This window comes from Spermophilus citellus (genome assembly GCF_964194105.1).
Source record: "Spermophilus citellus genome assembly, chromosome: 9".
In the NCBI taxonomy this organism is placed as follows: Eukaryota; Metazoa; Chordata; class Mammalia; order Rodentia; family Sciuridae; genus Spermophilus; species Spermophilus citellus.
In genome coordinates this window covers 113,053,006-113,073,042 of record NC_138191.1, presented here as the reverse complement: position 1 = coordinate 113,073,042, position 20,037 = coordinate 113,053,006, and the positions used below count along the sequence as shown (strand labels likewise).

The window sequence follows — 20,037 nt, the reverse complement described above, 5'->3', positions numbered from 1 at the left end:
TAAATGGCAGGGTCAGGTTGAAACCAAGACAATCTTGCTCTAGAATCTTTGTTCTTAAACATTACTTTACACTGTGGATCAGTAGTTCTAAAGTATAGTCCTTAGATCACCAATATTAACCTCATTTGGAAAACTGTTAGAAATGCACATTCTTGAGCCTAATGCAAGGTCTACTAATTACAAACTATGGAGGCAGTTCTCAGCAATGAGTGTTTTAATATGCCCTCTGGGTGACTCTGAATGTTGCTATTTGAGAACCTCTGCTGAAGAGAAGTTAGGCATGCTAAATAAGTGTCAGAAATTAATCTCCACATGGGTAAGGACTGGGTGTGATCCATCTCTTAAGCTCCCATATCCAGTATCTGGTGTGAAGAAAGCATCCAACAATATTTATTTATTTATACTGGGAATTGAACCCAGGGCTTTATACTTGCTCAAAAATCAGTCTGCCACTGAGCTATATCCCTAGTCCTTTTTAAATTTTTATTTTGAAACAGGGTTTTGCTAAATTTCTCAGACTGGTCTCAAACCTGTGATCCTTCTGCCTCAACCTCCTAAGTAGCTGAGGTTATAGGCATGCATCAGTGTGCCCACGAAAAATACATATGAATGAATACATACAAATGTGTATATGAGAACGTGATGTTTAAGTTGAATCTCTTACTGTCACTATCCTATCAGTGCAACCAAATGGTTGGGGTGGTGGTGGTGGTGGTGGTGGTGGTGGATGCTCCCAGACACTGTGAGATTAGCAAGGAAGTAGGTGTGATATTTCTAGCAAGATGTGATAAGGGTCTGCACCAGCACAGGGAACCATCAGAATGGCAGGGGAATCACGTGAAAGTAGTTCATGAGGTTAAAGATGTCAAGATATCGTGAACAGCTTAATAGGGGAAAGGAGCAAGACAGAGAGAAATTGTCATTTCTGGTGCGAAGATTCCATTCATTGAGACAGGAAGCACAGGACAAGTACATGTTTGTGGGGAAAGATTTTAAAGGGTTTGGTTTGGACTCCTTAAATCTGATTTTAGTAGAATCAGGTGGAGCTGTCCAGCAGACACTTGGAAGTATGAATCTGAGACGTGGCTGGAAATAGATTTGTAAGGATAGTTGGCGATAAGAATGAATGAGACGGTCAAGGGGAGAACGGAGAATGGAATAACAAGACACCTAGGTTTGGAACCACAGTGAACACATGCTTAATTGGAGCAAAGCAAGAGGGGCCTTTGAAGAAAACTGAAAAGGACTTCAGGAAATGCTGAAGCCAGTAGAAGTCTTAAAAAAAAAAAAAAGAGGCATAGTGTTACAGGTTTCGGATAAATAACTGAAAATTATTCTTTGGATTTTGACACACACAAAAAAATCATTTAAGTGACATTGTGAGAGCAAAAGCAAACTGACAGGGAATGAGCTGTAGATGAGAAAGTGGAGGCACGTGCTTCCCGGGTCCGGCAGATAGAGCTCTGTAGCGGCGCTTAGGTTGAGACTGTGACATCTTCCAGGGTAGGCAGGGTCTTTCACATATCTGTGGTCTAAGCGCCCTGCACACGGCCTGGAAGAGAGGGCGGCGTCAGTGAGTTCAGTGACTAGGGACGGAGAAAGACTTCGCGGAGGCAGTCTCTTTGCAGCCAAGGCTTGAAGGATGAGGGTGATTGGGAGGAGAGGTGGGAGGCAGGGCCCCTGGGTGATGGGGTGCTGGAGTGTGAGAGGGTCTGGGAATGAGATTGGGTTCCAGTAGTATGCGCGCGGCTCTGCGCGAAGGGTGGGGGGCTGTGTGCAGGTTTGGAGGGACTTGCGTGGGGAAAAGACAGGGCCTGAGGCTGCTGTAGGGGGTGTCGCCACGCCCCGCCTCACTTACGCTGCTGCGCGGTTCCCGGGCGCCTCTACCCAAGCCCTCCCGGCGGGCTGCACGGCGACGGGTGACCGCCAGGGGCCGCTGCCTCCGGTCCCGGTGCCCCCGCCCCTCTCCGTTGGCCTTTGTTGCCGTCGGAGCGCCCCGCTTGACTCGTTCCCGTCCGCCCCCTGGGCCTGGCGGTCGCGCCTGCGCACTGGCAGCTGGCCGGGCGCTCGCAGGGGGAGCTGCTGCAGGCTCCGCGGCGGCGGCGGCAACGGAGGCTGCGGGGGCGGCGGCGCGAGCGGCCGGGCTTGGGGGGGGAGCCGAGCCCGGCCCGGGAGCCCGAGCAGCGAGAGCGCGGGATACGTAGGCCCCTCACGTTGGAGTCCACAGTCTCCGGGCCGCTTGACCTCCGCACGGGTATATGGGATGGAAGCGGGACCCTCGGGAGCAGGTAAGGGCCCCCGGGAGGGGGGAACGGTGCGTGCCCCAAAGACCTGGGGGTTCCTGCGTGAAGAGCATGGTTCCTGACTGAGGGGAGGGCTCCTGAGTGAAAAGAGGGTCTCTCATGGGATGGAGGGCCCAGTTTGAAGGGGGCTATGTGCAGTTCCGGGGGAGAACCATGTGAAGAGCCTTGAGATGGGGCTGTTTGTCCAAGGAGGCTGTATGCAGTCCTGGGCGTGGGAAGTAATCTGGGAGAAGGGCCTGAACGTATGGAAGGACTCCTGGAGAACCCGGGAGGCCTATGGAGAGGCCCGGCAGGTGGCAGGGGGCGGGCTCCAGGTGTCCTGGAGAGGAGGGGGGCGACACAGATGGGCCTGGAGCTCCCGCATGCCGGGGGCGGGGGCTCTGCCTGGTTGGGCTGGGCTAAGCTAATGTCTCTTGGGAGAAGGCGCCAGAGCTGGGCTGTGAGCTCCGCCTCAGCCCGGCCTGACGCGGGGGCGAGGGTCAGGGGGCGGTGGGTGGGGATCCAGCCCTGGGATTTCCCCCCCCAGGAGGCTGGGGAGACTGAGAGGTGGCGCCGGAGCATGCGCGGAGGTGGCAGCTGGAAGGGGCTGCCCGACGTGGTGGGGGCGTGGCTGCCTGAATACCCCAACCCCTCCCCCGCCCTGTTTGGCCTAGGAAACCCAGCTCGCTGATGGGGTGCATTTTCTCAGGTTGTACAAGCAGAGTGCAAGTGGAAATTGTCCCCTCCTCTATCATGGGGGTTCTTATATTTGGCTCTGAAGCCCCTCCGGTCACAATTTGCCAAGACTTGTTTGAAGGAAACTGCCAAAATGCCTTTTTCTGCCACATAAGGAAAGACTGGGTCTGAAGCCATGTTTTGGGGGCAGGATCTCTCTGAAGATAGGCTTCAGAAAAGGTGTTGGTTACTGAGGGACCAGGTCTACCTGGTTTGCAGGTTTCTGGTCCAATTCTACAGAGATGGGAGTTTTTAAACCAAGGATAATGACCTTTTCCATTGAATTGTTTCCTGAAGTTAGTTAATCACTTTTTATGCCATAACATTTTCATGGCTCCTGTCTTTGGATAGATATCTTTCCTTTTTCATCTCTACTCCCCAGAAGTTGTCAGGGGCATGTCATTAGAACCAAGGTTGCCAAGCTAGTGTGATACAAATGAATCGTTGGGAAGGGGAGAGCTTATAGCATTGCCCTGGTGATTCCCAGGTAATAGCTTTATTTTTCTCTTTCCAGCTAAGAACAGAGGAGAAACTGAGTCAAGGTTTTTTTCCCCCAGAAGAGAAGTCCTTTGGGGTAGGCTGTGGATTGCTTGAATCTCTCATGTCCTAGGTCTCTTTTACCTTGTGATTCAAGAAGCAATCTGAATCCAGGAATCCTTTAGGACCTCTCTCACCACTACCTTTCCTTTTGATTTGAGAATGGATGTAGGATTTCTGTTTGGAAAAATCTTTTTGAGAATGGATGTAGGATTTCTGTTGGAAAAATCTTTTTCAGACTAGACCTAACAATGCCCTCACCCCATCCCTTTCTTGAACTCTCTTAAGTCATTCATTGAGTGATCTATAAGTACTTCATGACTAGTTTCCTCCAAACAAAAAGCCCTGTAGGTCCTAAGGTGGATTCAGAGAGCAGCTGACCTCAGTGCAAACTGCTTCCTCCCTCTCTCCATCCCCTATACCCTCTCAGTTTACTAGGCTGGAGAATATTTCTAACAACCTGTGGACTAGAATAAGGTGAATATGTCCCTGAGGTCCAGATGGATTGCTGAGAGCTGGCACCTGTTCCAGACTGCTAATGATTTTGTCCTGATGAATTTCTAATGGACTCTAGAGTGATGAAAATTTTTACTTTTTTTATCTGTTAAAGGAAAAAACCTGGGGGAGGGGCTGGAACCTGGTGTCTGGAGTCAGCCTTGGGAAATTCAGTCTGAAAGCTGTTGATGGGGGAACCCCATAACTGCCTCCCTTTTAGGCCTAGACTTATTCTCTTGAAAGAACAGCATTTGGAGTGGTGTCTCCAGAAAGTCTGAGGACAAAAATACCCCAAACTAAGGCATTGTTACTTATATCTAGGTGTGCCTTCTAGGCACGGGTGTGTCCCAAGCATAAGCTCTAGACCTGGAACTCCCTGAGGGTAGAGGTAGTATCAGATTTACTTTTAGAATCAGCAGTTGCTTAGTGTATAGTCCCTGACACAGAATACATGTTTATTAATCGAATTGAATCATGTTCAAGTGTGAACATATGGTTAAGCTCATATGTGCATATTTAATTACTTGTGTATACTCATGTGGGTATTTAATTTGTGGGGAAATCCTTTCTGGAGAGATTTGCCTCTTAGTCTTTACTTATCTACCACCTCACGTAGCTTTGAGTTCATGTCTTTTAAATACGCAATCTGGCTCCTTGGGAGGTATGTAGGCCTCTGAACTGCAAGGAAGGAATCCTGAGCCAGAGCTTTCAGCTCTGTTACTTTTCCTTCTCTGGGCTGGTTAAGGATAGGGGGAGGGGGAGTGTCCTTGCAGGACCCCTCCCTTCTTGCTTTTGTTTGGGGTGTGTGTGTGTGTTGGGGGGGGTGGACCCCGCCCCTTTCTCTCTTGGCCGAGCTTTGTCCTCTGTGCTGGGGCCCTCATCTGCATCACAAAGTGGCCGTCTGTCCCTGTCTGAGTCTGAAGGGAAGTGTCTCCCTTTCTTAGACTAAAAGCTGGGGGCAGGGTTGGGTAGAGGGGGACTTTGTACAGTTGTGAGGCTTTCAGGGGGATAGAATGGGAGAGAGGTTCTTGTTTCTTTCTACCTTACCTAGTTTGGGTTTGAAGTGGACGTGTGGGCTCCCCTATTTTTCCCAAACCTTCCTTTGCTCTAAAGGCAAAGTCTGGTGTGTTGTCTGTCCTGTTTCTAGGAAAGAGAAGACTTTGAGGCGAGTGTCTGCCCCATTCACTTTCATTTCTACCCAGCACCTAGCTCTAGGGCAATGTCTTTCTCCCAAAGCCCCTAACATTAGGCCTGGGAGTCTAAGGAGGTAAATAGAATCTAAGAACTTGGGGAAGGGGAAAGATGTCTCTTATAATTTTCACCCACAAGGGTGCTCATTTGTCCTGTTCAGCGTTTATGATTGTTTTTGAGCATTTGCAGGTATTTATGTATTTGTGTGCTTGTGTGATTTTGTGATGTGTCTATGCATATGTTTATTCATTCATTTCACATCTGAATACTGAACATCTCTGTGTGTACATGTGCACATACCAGCACTAGAGATTCGGCTGTGACCAAGGCAGCTACAGACCCTGCCTTTGAAGAACTCTGTTGAGAGTGGTGAGGGATATGTATATAAAGGTAAACTGTCAAGGTCTAGGTTGTGTTTGGATGTGCGTGACAGGATTATGTGTCTTTGTAGGCCTGTGTAAAATTTCTGTCCAGCTCTTTCCGGGGTAGGTGGCCAGGTGTGTATAGTTCCCTATGTAGCTGAGTTCTGAAGGCCTTTTCCCTCCAGGCTGGGCCTCCAATTCCCTGTCTGCAGAGTGGGGTGGGCTTGACAGGTGGTTAGAGGGAGTCCAACAGCTTAGCTCTGGGAAGTATACCCCTCCCACAAATGATTCTGACCTTTTCCTGACCTCCTAGCTGAAGATACACCCCATCCCCCCAGTCTGTCTGACTGTGAAAGCAGAGCTCTGATAATGGGAAGTTCTGGGCCTGTTTATCCCTCTCTCCTCCCACCTGGGCTGGTCTTCTACTGGCAAGAACAATAGTAACTGGGGACAAAGGCTTATCTTAGGCAGTTTCCCTTTTTTCTCCCTTTCCCCCTATGCTAGAAAATAAGACTGAGGGTAGCAATCAGGCTGGCCCTGCCCTAGCCCTTTCCCAAGGGCCCCCTCTGTCTTGAAATTGATCCCTTCTGCTGACTGGACCCTCTGTTTGGAAGGATTTGTGGGGCACGGGGAATCTTATGTTCTCTTTCCCAAGAGCCAGTTTCTCCTCCATGGCATTGTAATTGCTGTCTTTCCTTCCCAGCACCTTAGTTGTTGTTGTTGTTGTTTTTTAAGTTTTTTAGCTGAAGCTGGACACATACCTTTATTTTACTTACTTTATGTGGTGTTGAGGATCAAACCCAGTTCCCTGCATGTACTAGGCGAGTAATCTGTCGCTGAGCCACAACCCTAACCCCTTAGTTCTTTCCCTCCTTTCCCTGGCAAATTCAAGCCTTTTTCTGTTGCATCCTCCAGTTCTGGCATTTTCTTCAGCCCTGATTTTATCTTCTCTCCTCTGCTTAATCATCAACCAAAATCCATTTAGCCTTTTCTCTTTTTTTTCTCAACTCTGGCCATTTTGTTGCCTTACTTTTGTCTCAAACACTGTCCTTTCCCCCTCAATCTGGCCTTCTTTGGGTCTTTCTCCTGCCTACATTGCAGAAGAACATCAAGATAATGTAGCCAAGCCTAGTGACACACACTTGTAATCTTAGCTTCTTGGGAGGCTGAGGCAGGAGGATCACAAGTTTGAGGCCAGTCTGGGAAACTTAGCTAGAGCCTGAGTGGAGGGAAAAAGTGTCATCTGTGTTCAGGATGGTGTGATGAGTGCATCCAGGTGGCAGAGAAGGACATTCTTGGTCTGCTAGATATCTGGTAGAGATGAGTGTCTTAATCTAGTAGAAGGAAGGAAGGGTTTTGTTACTGAGAGCCAGAGTTAGCCCCTTCACTTAACATGCATTGGGAACTTAGTAAGCATTGTCTTGATGTATTTAAGGTATTTATTTCTCTATCTGAAAGAGGTTTAAAAACTAAAAAATGAAAATGGTGGGGGGACAAAAAAAAAAAAAAGAGAGACAGCCTAGGAATGATTGAACTTCCTAACCTAGCTTCCACTAGGTTAGGAAGCAGGAAAGAGGCTTCCCGTATATTCTTCTGTTCCTGTTCCGGGAGGCCTTGTGTCTTCTCTGATCAGAATCATTAGGAAATTGCCAAACTCAGTCCTCACTGGCCTTTTTGTCTTATAGCTGCGGGCGCCTACCTGCCCCCCCTGCAGCAGGTATTCCAGGCACCTCGACGGCCTGGCATTGGCACTGTGGGGAAACCAATCAAGCTCTTGGCCAATTACTTTGAGGTGGACATTCCTAAGATCGACGTCTACCACTACGAGGTGGACATCAAGCCGGATAAGTGTCCTCGCAGAGTTAATCGGTAAGCGATGTACATCTTTGCCACCAAGTTCATGAGTCTTTGCTTTCTTGAGTCTCAGAACCTTGAAAGAGGGACCAAAAAGGTAAAAGAAAAATTTAATTGAGGATGGCACCATCGAATCCAAGAAGACATTTTGAGGGAGGGATGCCAGGTAAGGTAAATGCTGAAAAATACTGTTGGATTTGTTTATCAGGAGATAATTGGTAACATTCACCGATGCAGTTTCAGTGAAGTAGTTGGGCTAGTTAACCCAGTAGCTACAGTGAGTAAAGGAATAAGTGGAAGGTAATATGGTAGGAATAATGAGAACAAATGGCTTTTTCCAGATAGCTTGGCAGTGAAATGAGGAGGGAATGTATTGGCTAGAGGAAACCATAGGGGCCAAGTGATTGCCTAGCACATTTCATTATTTGTTGAAATGAATGAATGAGGAGCTTTTAAGAATGAGGCATGGGGTAGTTTATAGATTGAGGTGAAGGAATTGGTAAAGAACGAGAGGTTAAAAGGTAAAACTCAGGCAGGAGGAATGTGGGTGGGATATCCTTGCTGAGGTAGGAGGATATTGCAGGATATATATTTGGGGGATTAGCCTTAGATAGAAAAAGTAAAATTTTTTTCTAAAATTAATTTATTACTATTTGAAAATGATGTGAACAATATAAAAAAAATTCAAGAACTACAAAACAAGTAATAATAAAAAAATGTCTCCTTATTACCCTGGTTCCTGTAGGCCTTGATTTTTACCTTTCTTGAGTATGTTTCCAGATTTTTTTTTATGCATATGCAAGCATATATGCATACATAATATTTTTAAAAAATGCAGAATATACAGTGTCTTAAATACCTTGTTCTTCATCTTTTATTTTTCCACTAAACCATTTATTTTAGAAAATAGTATGAATTAATACATGCAAATCTGCCTCATTCTTTGCATTGTTCTATAGGTATTTCCTTGAACAACTGTATTTAACTTATTTAATCTATTGAGGAACTTTTAGGTTGTCTAAACTTCTGCTACATAAGTGAAACTGTTGAATATTATTATATGTAGATACTTATTTGCACTTAAATGTGAGTGTATCTGTAGAATAGTTTCCTAGGAATGGATTTGCTGGCATAACACATTTTAAATTATTGAGATAGCATCAGCTTTTAAAGATAAGTTGTAAGTTGTATCAAAGTGCTTGTTCCCCACACCCGCACCAGTCTTGTATATCTGCTTGTTTTTGTTTTTTGGCATTCTGATAAGTAGATAATTACATCTTGGTCTATTTAAAAATTTTATCTCATTAATGAATGAGGTTGAACAGGTTTTCATATGTTTAAATGGAAGAAGCATTTCAAATGTGAGAGGAAGAGAGGGAAAAAGATGCTTGCATGTAGAAATATGTTTGTGTGTATGTCTGGGAACTCAAGAGTAGCCTTGTCTGCTCTTTTCAGAGATATTAGAGCTGCTTTCTGATGGGAGGCAGGAGTGGGTTCTGAAGTGAGATGATAGTGGAGAAGGGTTGACACAGTCTATGAGGGATGGAAGTAATCAGGGACATGAAGAACATTCCTGTGCAGCCCTGAGCCTAATTGGGATTGAAACCATGTGTTTATAGTTATTCCTAAGGTACCATTCTGAGTGTGTTTTATACAATAGTAAGCAAGCTTTGATTTAGAAAGTAGAGAGATCAGGTGGTTGGATGGGCTGGGATTTTGAAAGAATGATAGACACTATGAGATTTAAGTAGTAGAGGTCAAGAAGGGAAATCAAGGAAGAGATGATAGTGGAGAGAAAACAGCAAAATGGGACTAAGTGCATCAGAGAGAGAGGTGAGGTTCTACAGTTTATTCCTATTCCAGTTCAGATCTCTTTTTCCCTTATCAGACTGGGATTAGAGATTGGAACACTTGGATTCTGGATAGACCCTGGGATCAAGTCCTTTCCCCTCAAATTTCCTCTTCTCAGAAGGCATTCACACCCACTTTTTCAGGCCCTTGAGAAACAGGATCACCTTGGAACATGTTAGAAATGCAGAATTTCAGGCTGCACTCTAGACCTATTAAATCAGAATGCATTTTAATAAACCTCCAGGTGATGGATAGGAATATTGAAGTTGAAGAAGCATTTCCATAGACAAGATGTTAGGAGTAAATACAATTGATGGGACATTGCCTGACTTTGAATAACTTCCAAAAGCTTGAAGTGGTAGTCTCTCAGCTTCCACAGGCTACTCCTATCCCCCACAGGGAAGTGGTGGAATACATGGTCCAGCATTTCAAGCCTCAGATCTTTGGTGATCGCAAGCCCGTGTATGATGGAAAGAAGAACATTTACACTGTCACAGCACTGCCCATTGGCAACGAACGGGTAAGGTTGGGAGTCAGGCTAGGCCTATGTCAGGGGTCTGGAGTGGAACAGCTCATGTAAGCCCATTTGAAATCTGGAAGTCCAGAGATCCTTTTAGTCTTTTGTGCTGAGAAAATGTGTTTTAGGTTGAGGGATGGGTAGGTGCTTATGTTTATTTGGCCTATTATATGTCTGCCCCCTAAACCGACTGAAATTAGAATTAAAACAGACCTGAAGGACTTCCTACTGGGTTGAGAGGGACAGAAGCACCGAACCAAGGTAGCTGGAAACTGAGGAGCTGGATTTACTCTGGGGTCTTTATTGTGAGCCCCTGTTGACTTAAAGAGCAGATTCTTGGCAGATCTTGGGGGCATTGGGACAAGGTAAGGAATGCTGGTCTGTGGGAAAGTGATGTCAGTCCTTCACTCCTTTTTCTCACCCTCCTAAAGGTCGACTTTGAGGTGACAATCCCTGGGGAAGGGAAGGATCGAATTTTTAAGGTCTCCATCAAGTGGCTAGCCATTGTGAGCTGGCGCATGCTTCATGAGGCCCTGGTCAGTGGCCAGATCCCTGTTCCCCTGGAGTCGGTGCAAGCGTTGGATGTGGCCATGAGGCACCTGGCATCCATGAGGTACTGGGTGTAGTTGATATCTGGGCTATAGTGTTGGCAGAACTGCTTTGGAGGGAGGAGGGGAGTGAGCACATATTAAGGTCCCAGAGTGTTCAATGAAAAAAAGTTGAAATCCTACCATGTACCAGACAAGTGTGCATATACATTTAGGTGGTTTAAATCCCAACCCTGTCCTTAGATGTCTTTGGGTCTCACCCCATCTGTCCCTGCAGGGCAGAGAAAAGGTAGAGACTTGCACAAGGTCAGTCATACAACTAGTAAAGGATCAGAGCTGGCATTAAAGCCCTGGTGTCCTGCCTTCCAGGCCAGGGCTCCTCCGTGCCCAGGATGCCTCACAGGGTGGGGGCCTGTGCCCGAGGGACCAGTTCTCTGCCTGTCCCTGCCAGGTACACCCCTGTGGGCCGCTCCTTCTTCTCACCGCCTGAGGGCTACTACCACCCGCTGGGGGGTGGGCGCGAGGTCTGGTTCGGCTTTCACCAGTCTGTGCGCCCTGCCATGTGGAAGATGATGCTCAACATTGATGGTGAGTGGGGAGAGCTATGGAGCCAGGGGCACCCCAAGTCCAGTCATCATACTCCCAGCCTCATCCTTCCCAGCTCTGCAACCACACTCCTAGTCTAAATCCTATAGCCCTGGCACCCCTTTGTCCCCTATCCCAGTGCCCTATAAGGAAGAGGGTATTCATTACAATGCTTGCACTTAGTCTAGAAGACAGAACCTGAGCTGAGCTATCTCTACCCTGTCCCCACAGTCTCAGCCACTGCCTTCTACAAGGCGCAGCCAGTGATTGAGTTCATGTGTGAGGTGTTGGACATCAGGAACATAGACGAGCAGCCCAAGCCCCTCACGGACTCTCAGCGTGTTCGCTTTACCAAGGAAATTAAGGGTGAGGACTCAGCCAGGTGGGGAAGGAAAACAGTGCACCTTTTTCTTTAGCCTTAAGAGGAAATTCCCTTGGGAGAGGCCAAGCCTGGGCACATGAGCAACCTATTCCAACTCTGACAAGTAGTGTGTGTATCTCAGGCCTGAAGGTGGAAGTGACCCATTGTGGACAGATGAAGAGGAAATACCGTGTGTGTAATGTTACCCGCCGCCCTGCTAGCCATCAGACGTAAGTTGGCAGGGTTGCTTAGTCATACTCAACTGGTGGAAGAGGGTTGAGATTTCAAACACTCCCCTGAGTCCCCTTCTCCCACTGACCCTGAGAATGAGCCTTAGACTAGCCCTGTTTTTGAAGATAAGCTGTGGGAATTTGGCATCCCTCCTCAAGCCTTCCCAGATCCATTGATTGTCTCTACAGTAATTTTACCTTCTTGATCTTCTTTCTTTCTTGGGCCTTTACTATAGAGCAGGCATATTCCATTAATTCTAGTTATTGTTCTATAAATATTAGAATCTCTCTCAATTTATTCTTCCTGAAAAAAGCAGTCCAGGCTCCTGGGCTTATCCTTGGGAAAACTATACTTTATTCCAGCTCCTTTCTTGACTGAAAGCTATGCTGGACTCTATCTACTCTGTGTCAGGCTTTATGTTCAATGTTAGAAATATGTAATGATCAGATATGCTCCTGACTGGGGTGGATCATAACCTTCAAATATTTGGCTTTTGCCATGGAGCCCAGCATTGCCTGTTTTCCCAAGAGTGGCAGTGCTCAAAGAGGTTGGGTAGGATGAAGCAATTTCTGAAACTTTTCATGGTTGTGGGTCTACAGAGGTGGGATTGAATGCTGGGTTATGATACCTCCTTTCCTTCCTTCAAACAGGTTTCCCTTGCAGCTGGAAAGTGGACAGACTGTAGAGTGCACAGTGGCACAATATTTCAAGCAGAAATACAACCTTCAGCTCAAGTATCCCCACCTACCTTGCCTGCAAGTTGGCCAAGAACAAAAGCATACCTATCTGCCCCTAGAGGTAAGGCTGCCAAATAATGGCTGGGCTGGGAAACAGTCATTATACCAGAACACTGATTATCAGAGATCTGTTGATTCATTCATAATCTCTCATCCTCATTTTCAAGTTTAGAAAATTGACAAGATGAAGAAGGCATGAGGTAGGTCTGTGAAATAGAGGCCTTTGTCTTACCTGCTGAATTCTTTTCTTATCCCTGGTTCTACCCTTGTGTTCTTTTAAGAGGCTAGGCAGAAGGGCAACATATATTTACTGTTTAATAAGTAATTAGTTCAGTTGGGCACAGTGGGACATGCCTGTAATCCCAGTGGCTCAGGAGGCTAAGGCAGGAGTATCACAAGTTCAAGGTCAGCTTGAGCAACTTAGTTCATAAGTAATTTAGTGAGACCCTATCTTAAAAGTTAAAAAAGGCTGGAGATGGAGATGTAGTTTAGTGGTAAAGCACATTCAAAAAAAAAAAAAAAAAAAAAGAGAGAGTAATCAGCATTCAAACAGATTTTCAGATACTCATGTTATCTTTCATTTTTTTTTAAGTTGTAGATGAACACAATACCTTTATTTTATTAAATTATTTTTATGTGGTACTGAGGATTGAACTCAGTGCCTCACAAGTGCTGGGCAAGCACTCTGTCACTGAGGTATAACCCCAGCTCCTGTTATCTTAATTTCTTTTTTCCTGTTCTCCGGAGAGATCTTTCTTGACCTAGTGTACCTTATTCTACAAATGTGCATTATTCTAAATAAAATGGAAATGAATAGTACTAAATTCTGTTTCCCTGGTGGTTAATGTGTTCCTTTTGAAAAACCGTGAGCCCCAAGATTTGTCATACTTTTATACTTTGGTAGACGATTGAAATCCTGCAATTAAAGAAAAAATAGTAATGCTATTTAAGTTATAGAATACAGTGCAGAATCCCTGGGCTGTATTTGGTTTAGTATGTGCTAGACAGAATATCTCCTGGAAAACTTCTGCAGATGGCTTCATTGTTTAGTCCAATATTACTCAGAAAGTAAGGTCAGTACACCAACAGGATAGGCATCACTTGAAAGTTTATTTAAAATAAAGAATCTCTTTCCTTAGTACTGAGTCAGAATCTGCCTTTTAACATCCAGAGGGGATTTATAATTATATTAAAGTTGGGAAGCAGTACCCTAGATTATTTTTGGTTTTCATTTATTTTTTAGTTGTAGGTGGACATAGTATCTTTATTTCTTTCCTTTTTGGTACTGGGGATTGAACTCAAGGGCACTTGACCACTGAGCCACATCCCAGCCCTATTTTGTATTTTATTTAGAGACAGGGTCTCACTGAGTTGCTTAGTGCCTTGCTTTTGCTGAGGCTGGGTTTGAACTCTAGATCCTCATACCTCAGCCTCCCAAGCCGATGGGATTATAGGCATGTACCACCATGCCTGGCCCTTTATTTCATTTTTATGTGGTTCTGAGGATTGAACCCAGTGCCTCATCAATGCTAGGCAAGCACTCTATCATTGAGTCACAAACCCAACCCCCCTAGACTATTTTTCATCCTAATAGCTGGAGTCAGATAGCTCAGACCAAAGCTCAAGCTTTTGTGAGTTTCTAAGATTCTGGAACTAACCCCTGGAAATGAGACTGAAGGGGAAAGAGAAGCCAAAGCCCATAATTCTGACTTGGTTAATAGCTGGTGATGCACAGAAAGTAGGTTGAAAGCATTATGTTCTTTGAAGAATAAATAGAGATCTTTAGGGATAGTTTCAGCTAAATTGATACTGGATGATAATGTACTGTAAGCTGAAATTTACCAGCAAATTAACATTATTTCTGTTTAAACTATAGTTTTCAAGGTGAATAATTTTAATGATTTATATCTTGGTTTTTTTATTGTTGTTGTATAACAAGTAATTTATTGAGTTCTTACTATGTGTTGTGTACTCATTTATATCCTATGAATATAGAGATTAACAAGATAGACAATGTCCCTGCTGTCATGGAACTTACATTCTGAAAGGGGAAGAATAATAAGTTGATAAACAAATAAGATAGTTTCAGATGGTAGTAAGTGGTATAAAAATAATAAAACAAGTTAGGTGGGCTCAGTGATGCATGCATGTACTCCCAGAGACTAGGGAGGCCAAGGCAGGAGGATCACAAGTTTGAGACCATGGATGGGGATGTGATTCAGTGGTAGAGTGTTTACCTACCATGCATGAGGTCCTGGGTTTGATCCTCAGCACCCACAATTAAAAAAAAAAAATCTTGGGGCTGGGGATGTGGCTCAAGCGGTAGCGCGCTCGCCTGGTATGCGTGCGGCCTGGGTTCGATCCTCAGCACCACATACCAACAAAGATGTTGTGTCCGCCGAGAACTAAAATAAATAAATAAATTCTCTCTCTCTCTCTCTCTCTCTCTCTCTCTCTCTCTCTCTCTCTCTCCCCCTCTCTCACTCTATCTTTAAAAAAAAAAAAAATCTTACATCTGGTGGACTAGGGTTGTAACTCAGTGGTAGAATGCTTGCCTAGCATGTGTGAGGCACTGGATTCAATTCTCAGTACCACATATAAATAAATAATAAATTAAATGAAGGTCCATCAGCAACTAAAAAAAATAATTTTAAAAATCTTACATCTGGCATCATCCAGAAAAAAAAACAAAAACAAAAGTGTGTTTGAAGCCAGCCTCAGCATCTTAGAACCTGTTTCTAAATAAAATAAAACGTAAAGGACTGTTGGTAAAGCACCCTTGGATTCAATCCCCAGCACCAAGGAGCGGAAAAAGGATAATAAAGCAAGTTAAGGGCATAGAAGTAAGGGTGTGAGGGGTTAGGAAACTACTTTAGTTGTTGTTGTCAGGGAAAGCCTTTTTTAGGAACTATTGAACTAAGTCCAAAATTATGCTTACCAACCTTGTAACAGCCTGAGGGTGGGGCTTTCAAGGCAAGAGGACTAGCAAGTGCAAAGGCTCTAAAGTAAGGTGGAGTTTGGTTCTCTTTTGAGGGCCAGATAGAAGGCGCTAGTGGTAGGAATGTGTTATATGATGTAATAGGAGATGATGCTGGAGAGAGGTGCAAGTCAAATCATATAAGATATTGTGGCCAAGGGGGATTTTTTTTTTTTTAAGAATAGCTTCATCAAGATATGATTAACATACCATAAAATGCATCTTCTTAAAATGTACAATTGGGTGGTTTCAGTGTATTCACAGAGTTATGCAACATTTTACTAATTCCAGCTATTTTCTTTACCCCCAGAAGAAAGTGCACACTCATTAGCAGTCATGCACTATTCTTTTTTTTTTCCCAACAGCCACTGGTAACCACTACTCTATTTTCTGTCCCTGGATATGCCTCCTCTGAACATATCACTTAAGTAGAATCATACAATATGTGGCCTTTTGTGAATGATTTCTTTTATTTAGTATAATTGTTTCAAGATTCAGCTCGTTATTTTCAAGGTTTATCTGTGTTCTATTGCGTGGATATGTGTCACATGTCACATTTTGTTTCTCCTTCAGTTGATGGACATTGGGTTGTTTCCACTTTTTGACTATTATACATAAGGGTTCTGTGAACATTCTTTATACATGCTTTTGTGTGTGAACACGTTTTTGTTTCTCTTGGGTATGTATTTAAAGAGTGAAATCATTTATAACTGTGTTTAACATCTTGAGCTGCCAAGTGTTTCCAATATGGCTGTGTTGTTTTAGAATGAGTAAGGGTTCTAATTTCTGGTTAGTGGAATTTTATTCTAATTAGAATAGGAATCAATTGGAAAGTTGTTTGTTTTTGCAGGATGGGTATCAAACTCAGGGCCTTGTGCATACTAGACAAATGCTCAGCCACTGAGCTACATCTTTAGCCCTGGAAGATTTTTTTTTTCTTAATGTATTTTTTAGTTGTATATGGACACAATACCTTTATTTTTTTTATTTATTTTTATGTGATGCTGAGGATTGAACCCAGTGCCTCATTACATGCTCTGCCTCTGGGCCACAGTCTCAGCCCCAGCCCTGGAAGATTTTAAGTAAAAGAAAAACAACATGGATTTTTTGAATTCCACAGCTAGAAACTAGTAATAGCCCAGTGCCTCCAATTCAAATGTTCAAATCAAAATTCATTTCTGCTTTCATTTTTCTATTTCAAATTGTGGTAAAATATATATAATATAAAATTTGCTATTTTAACTATTGAGTTTAGAGTTTAGAGTTTCATAGCATTAAATACATTATTGTAAAACTGTCATTATTCTCTATCTCCAGAAATTTTTCATCATCTCAAACTGAAACTGTACCTGTTTAATAACTCTCCATTGCCCTGTCCCTTTAGCTCTGGAAACCACCATTGTGCTTTCTGCATCTATGAATTTGACTACTCAAGAAACCTTATATTATAAAGTTGAATCATAATGTTTGTCCTCTTATGGGCTTATTTCACATAACACAATGTCTTTAAGGTTTATGTTGTAGCATGTTAGAATTTCCTCTGCGTTAAGGTTGAATAATATTCCTTTGTGTATGCCACATTTTATGTGTTCATCCATTGATGAACACTTGAGTTACCTCTACATTTGGCTACTGTGAGTAAAGCTGCTGTGAAAAAGGAGCACAAATACTTATTCATGTCTCTGCTTTCACTTCTTATGAGTACACACCCAGAAGTAGAATTGCTGGTTCACATGGTAATTCTGTGTTTAATTTCTTCCTTCCTTCCTTCCTTCCTTCTTTCTTTCCTTCCTTCCTTCCTTCCTTCCCTCCCTCCTTCCCTCCTTCCCTCCTTCCCTCCTTCCTTCCTTCGTTCTTCTTTCTTTCTGCTAGTGATTGAACCCAGGGCCTTGTGTGTGGGAAGCAAGCAGTATACCGACTGAACTATATCCCCAGCCCTGTGTTAAATTTCTTGAATCACCATACCATTTTCCATAATGATTGTACCATTTTGCGTTCTCATTAGCAATGGTTCTGGTTTCTTTCCTGCGTTAGTTTTTTGCTAATGCTAATTCTATAGCACTGGAAACAATGGAGAGTGCTACAACTTTAAAACATCTTTAAGAGAGCAACCGCATAAATTTTAACAATGCTGGATGTCCATTAAATTGCTGATATTGTGTGTTTGTTAAAATATGGAACTTAAAAGCAGGTGACCTTGGTTTGGTTTTCCCTCCCATTTTTAGCATGAACTCTGGGAATTAGAATGAGAACCAGCATGTATATCATGTTGGTCTTAGGGTGCGTGTTATACATTTCATCTCATCTAAATATTTACAACAACATTATGAAACAGTGTTTTTCCCCGTGTCTAAGATTGTAAAAGCTGAGTCTCAGGTTAAGGGACCTGCCAAAGGTAACATCATTTAGAAATGCAAAACTGGACTTTAAACCCAAGTCTCTCAAAACCTACTTACCCTTTATTCTGCTATAAACCTTCCTGCTCACAGCATCCTGAATATATTGGGAAGTGGCAGTCTTATACATCACTAGACATTTTTTTTTTTTGTCTTTATCATTTTCTCTTGGAGCCAGAACAGATGAATCACGTAGCAGGATTTCCTCACAACAATGGTGGACACTGTTGGCTGACAGTGATTTCTGTAGTCTGGGGGCTCAAGAGTTTAAAAGCCCTCTGTAGTCCTCCTCAATTGTTGTAGGATGGAACAACTCACTTCCTGCCACTAGTGGAGACTGCTGTAGGAATTAATTTGTTTGAGTTTCAGTATTCAGAAGAGCTCTATGTTATAGTTTATTGAGGGTTTAATGTGCCCTAAAAATGTGCTCAGTCCTTTAAATCCTTTATTTCCTCTCCATACGGCCCTATCAGATTGATATTGTTCTCATTTAATAGACCTGAGCTCTGAGTCTGGATCCCAAGGTTCTAATCACACAATAGTATTATTTTTTGTTTTGAATGTGAATATTTTGTAACATATCAAGTAAAACTCAAGAGGAGAATACATGTATGTACAAGAGATTCTTTCCCTGGTTGACAGTGAAGGTCTCTTATAGGGTGGATTGAACTCAAGCCAGAGCTGCCTGTCCTTTTCATTTCCTCAGGTCTGTAACATTGTGGCTGGGCAGCGCTGCATAAAGAAGCTGACTGACAACCAGACTTCAACCATGATAAAGGCTACAGCTAGGTCAGCCCCAGACAGACAGGAGGAGATAAGTCGCCTGGTCAGTGGGGTTGCAGAGAAATGCATGCTCATTTACTCAGTTATTGGGACCCTTGGTAGCATAGATGTTTTAATGCCCCAAAAGACCCTCCTTCAAGAGAACCCAAGTTTGGATTTGGTGCCGGGGACTCTACAGGGCTGTTCTTGCTTCTTGACACTATAGCTATTTTGATTTTCCCCTCCTGATAACTTTACTGTTGTCCACTGCTGCTTCCTTCATTTTTTATTCCTCCTCCCACCTTACCTATTAGGGCTATTTCTTGCCAACTTCAGCTTCTCTTCAGGGCTCTCTCCTTGGGACCCAGAGGGTGAGTTACGGTATTACCAAGCTGCTGTTCTCCTAAGATGTCCTTCTTTGCCTGCAGATGAAGAATGCCAGCTACAACCTAGATCCCTACATCCAGGAATTTGGAATCAAAGTGAAAGATGACATGACGGAGGTGACGGGGCGAGTGCTGCCGGCGCCCATCTTGCAGTACGGCGGCCGGGTGAGCAGGGTCAGGGCCACACAACATCTCTGGGGCATATGTGGGTGGTTGGGTTGTTTAACCAGGGGCTTTTGGTCCCTACCCACTTGGTTCTACTGAGGCTCACCTGGGCGCCCCCCTCTGCCTATTCGCAGAACCGGGCCATTGCCACACCCAATCAAGGTGTTTGGGACATGCGGGGGAAACAGTTCTACAATGGGATTGAGATCAAAGTCTGGGCCATCGCCTGCTTCGCACCCCAAAAACAGTGTCGAGAAGAGGTGCTCAAGTAAGGAGGGTTGGTATGTGGGGTTGAAAGGGTGGGAAGAAACCCAGAGCTACTGTTCCCTGCTGCCCAGGGATCAAGATGGATCTATAGTCTGTTCTTTCTGTCTTGTCTCTGCCTGCCTTGTCCTTTCTGGCTGAGACTTCTTCCTTTTCCTTTTTTGTCCATCTATGGTTAGGAGACTTCAATAAGGAGCCGTGTCTGTACCAGAGATGATGATTTTAGGATATGAGTCTCCTAAGGGAGAGTTTAATTATTTTGTTGTTGCAATTATTATCATTGGTAATAAGTACTGGTAGTGATAACTATAATGTTTATGACACATTTTATTTAAATACCTAATTTATGTTCTCCCATTTCATCTTCATAGTGAATAGGTAGTGCTATTTCCATTTTCAGAGACTGTAGCTCAGAGAGGTTAATAAGTAACTTGTCCAAAGTTTGCACATCAAGAAAGTGTCAGAGTTGGGATCAAATCAGATCTGAGCTTCAAAACTTACGTTGCTAGTTGGAAACAAACAAACAAACATAATAAGCAGCTTGGTTAGCTCAGAGGTGAGCTGTCCTCTCCTATCCACAGAATTTGTTCTGTCAGGTCCAAGTGACCTGAATTAGGAGAATGTGACTAGTAAGGGTCTCTGCACCCTCAGGGCTGAGTGACTTGGAGTAGATGGCAGCTGTGGGGAAAGTGAAATAGCTGAATGGCTTAAGGAAACAAGCTAGGGGAATAATGACTTCAGTGAATGAATGAATAAGTGAAGTCACTGACCCTTTCTCTACAATCATTTGTTTTTAAACAA

General features: G+C 43.9%; 1 protein-coding gene across 6 annotated transcripts in view; it reads left to right on the top strand.

The window, feature by feature from the left end:
* The first annotated feature begins 2,055 nt into the window (after positions 1–2,055).
* Positions 2,056–20,037, top strand: part of LOC308655343 (protein argonaute-1) — a 33,497-nt gene continuing 15,515 nt past the window's right edge. Inside the window, exons 1-11 of one of the 6 annotated variants that reach the window (XM_081305402.1) lie at positions 2,056–2,288; positions 7,288–7,471; positions 9,707–9,827; positions 10,256–10,437; positions 10,824–10,960; positions 11,189–11,323; positions 11,461–11,548; positions 12,200–12,347; positions 18,366–18,485; positions 18,850–18,981; positions 19,107–19,240. In XM_081305402.1, the coding sequence (XP_081161528.1) occupies positions 2,264–2,288; positions 7,288–7,471; positions 9,707–9,827; positions 10,256–10,437; positions 10,824–10,960; positions 11,189–11,323; positions 11,461–11,548; positions 12,200–12,347; positions 18,366–18,485; positions 18,850–18,981; positions 19,107–19,240 (1,406 nt within the window). In that variant the 5' untranslated portion in view covers positions 2,056–2,263. Of the gene's footprint in view, positions 2,289–7,287; positions 7,472–9,706; positions 9,828–10,255; positions 10,438–10,741; positions 10,961–11,188; positions 11,324–11,460; positions 11,549–12,199; positions 12,348–18,365; positions 18,486–18,849; positions 18,982–19,106; positions 19,241–20,037 lie in introns of those variants that run through there. The other 5 variants (XM_081305403.1, XM_081305404.1, XM_081305405.1 and 2 more) reach the window with 5 other exon arrangements.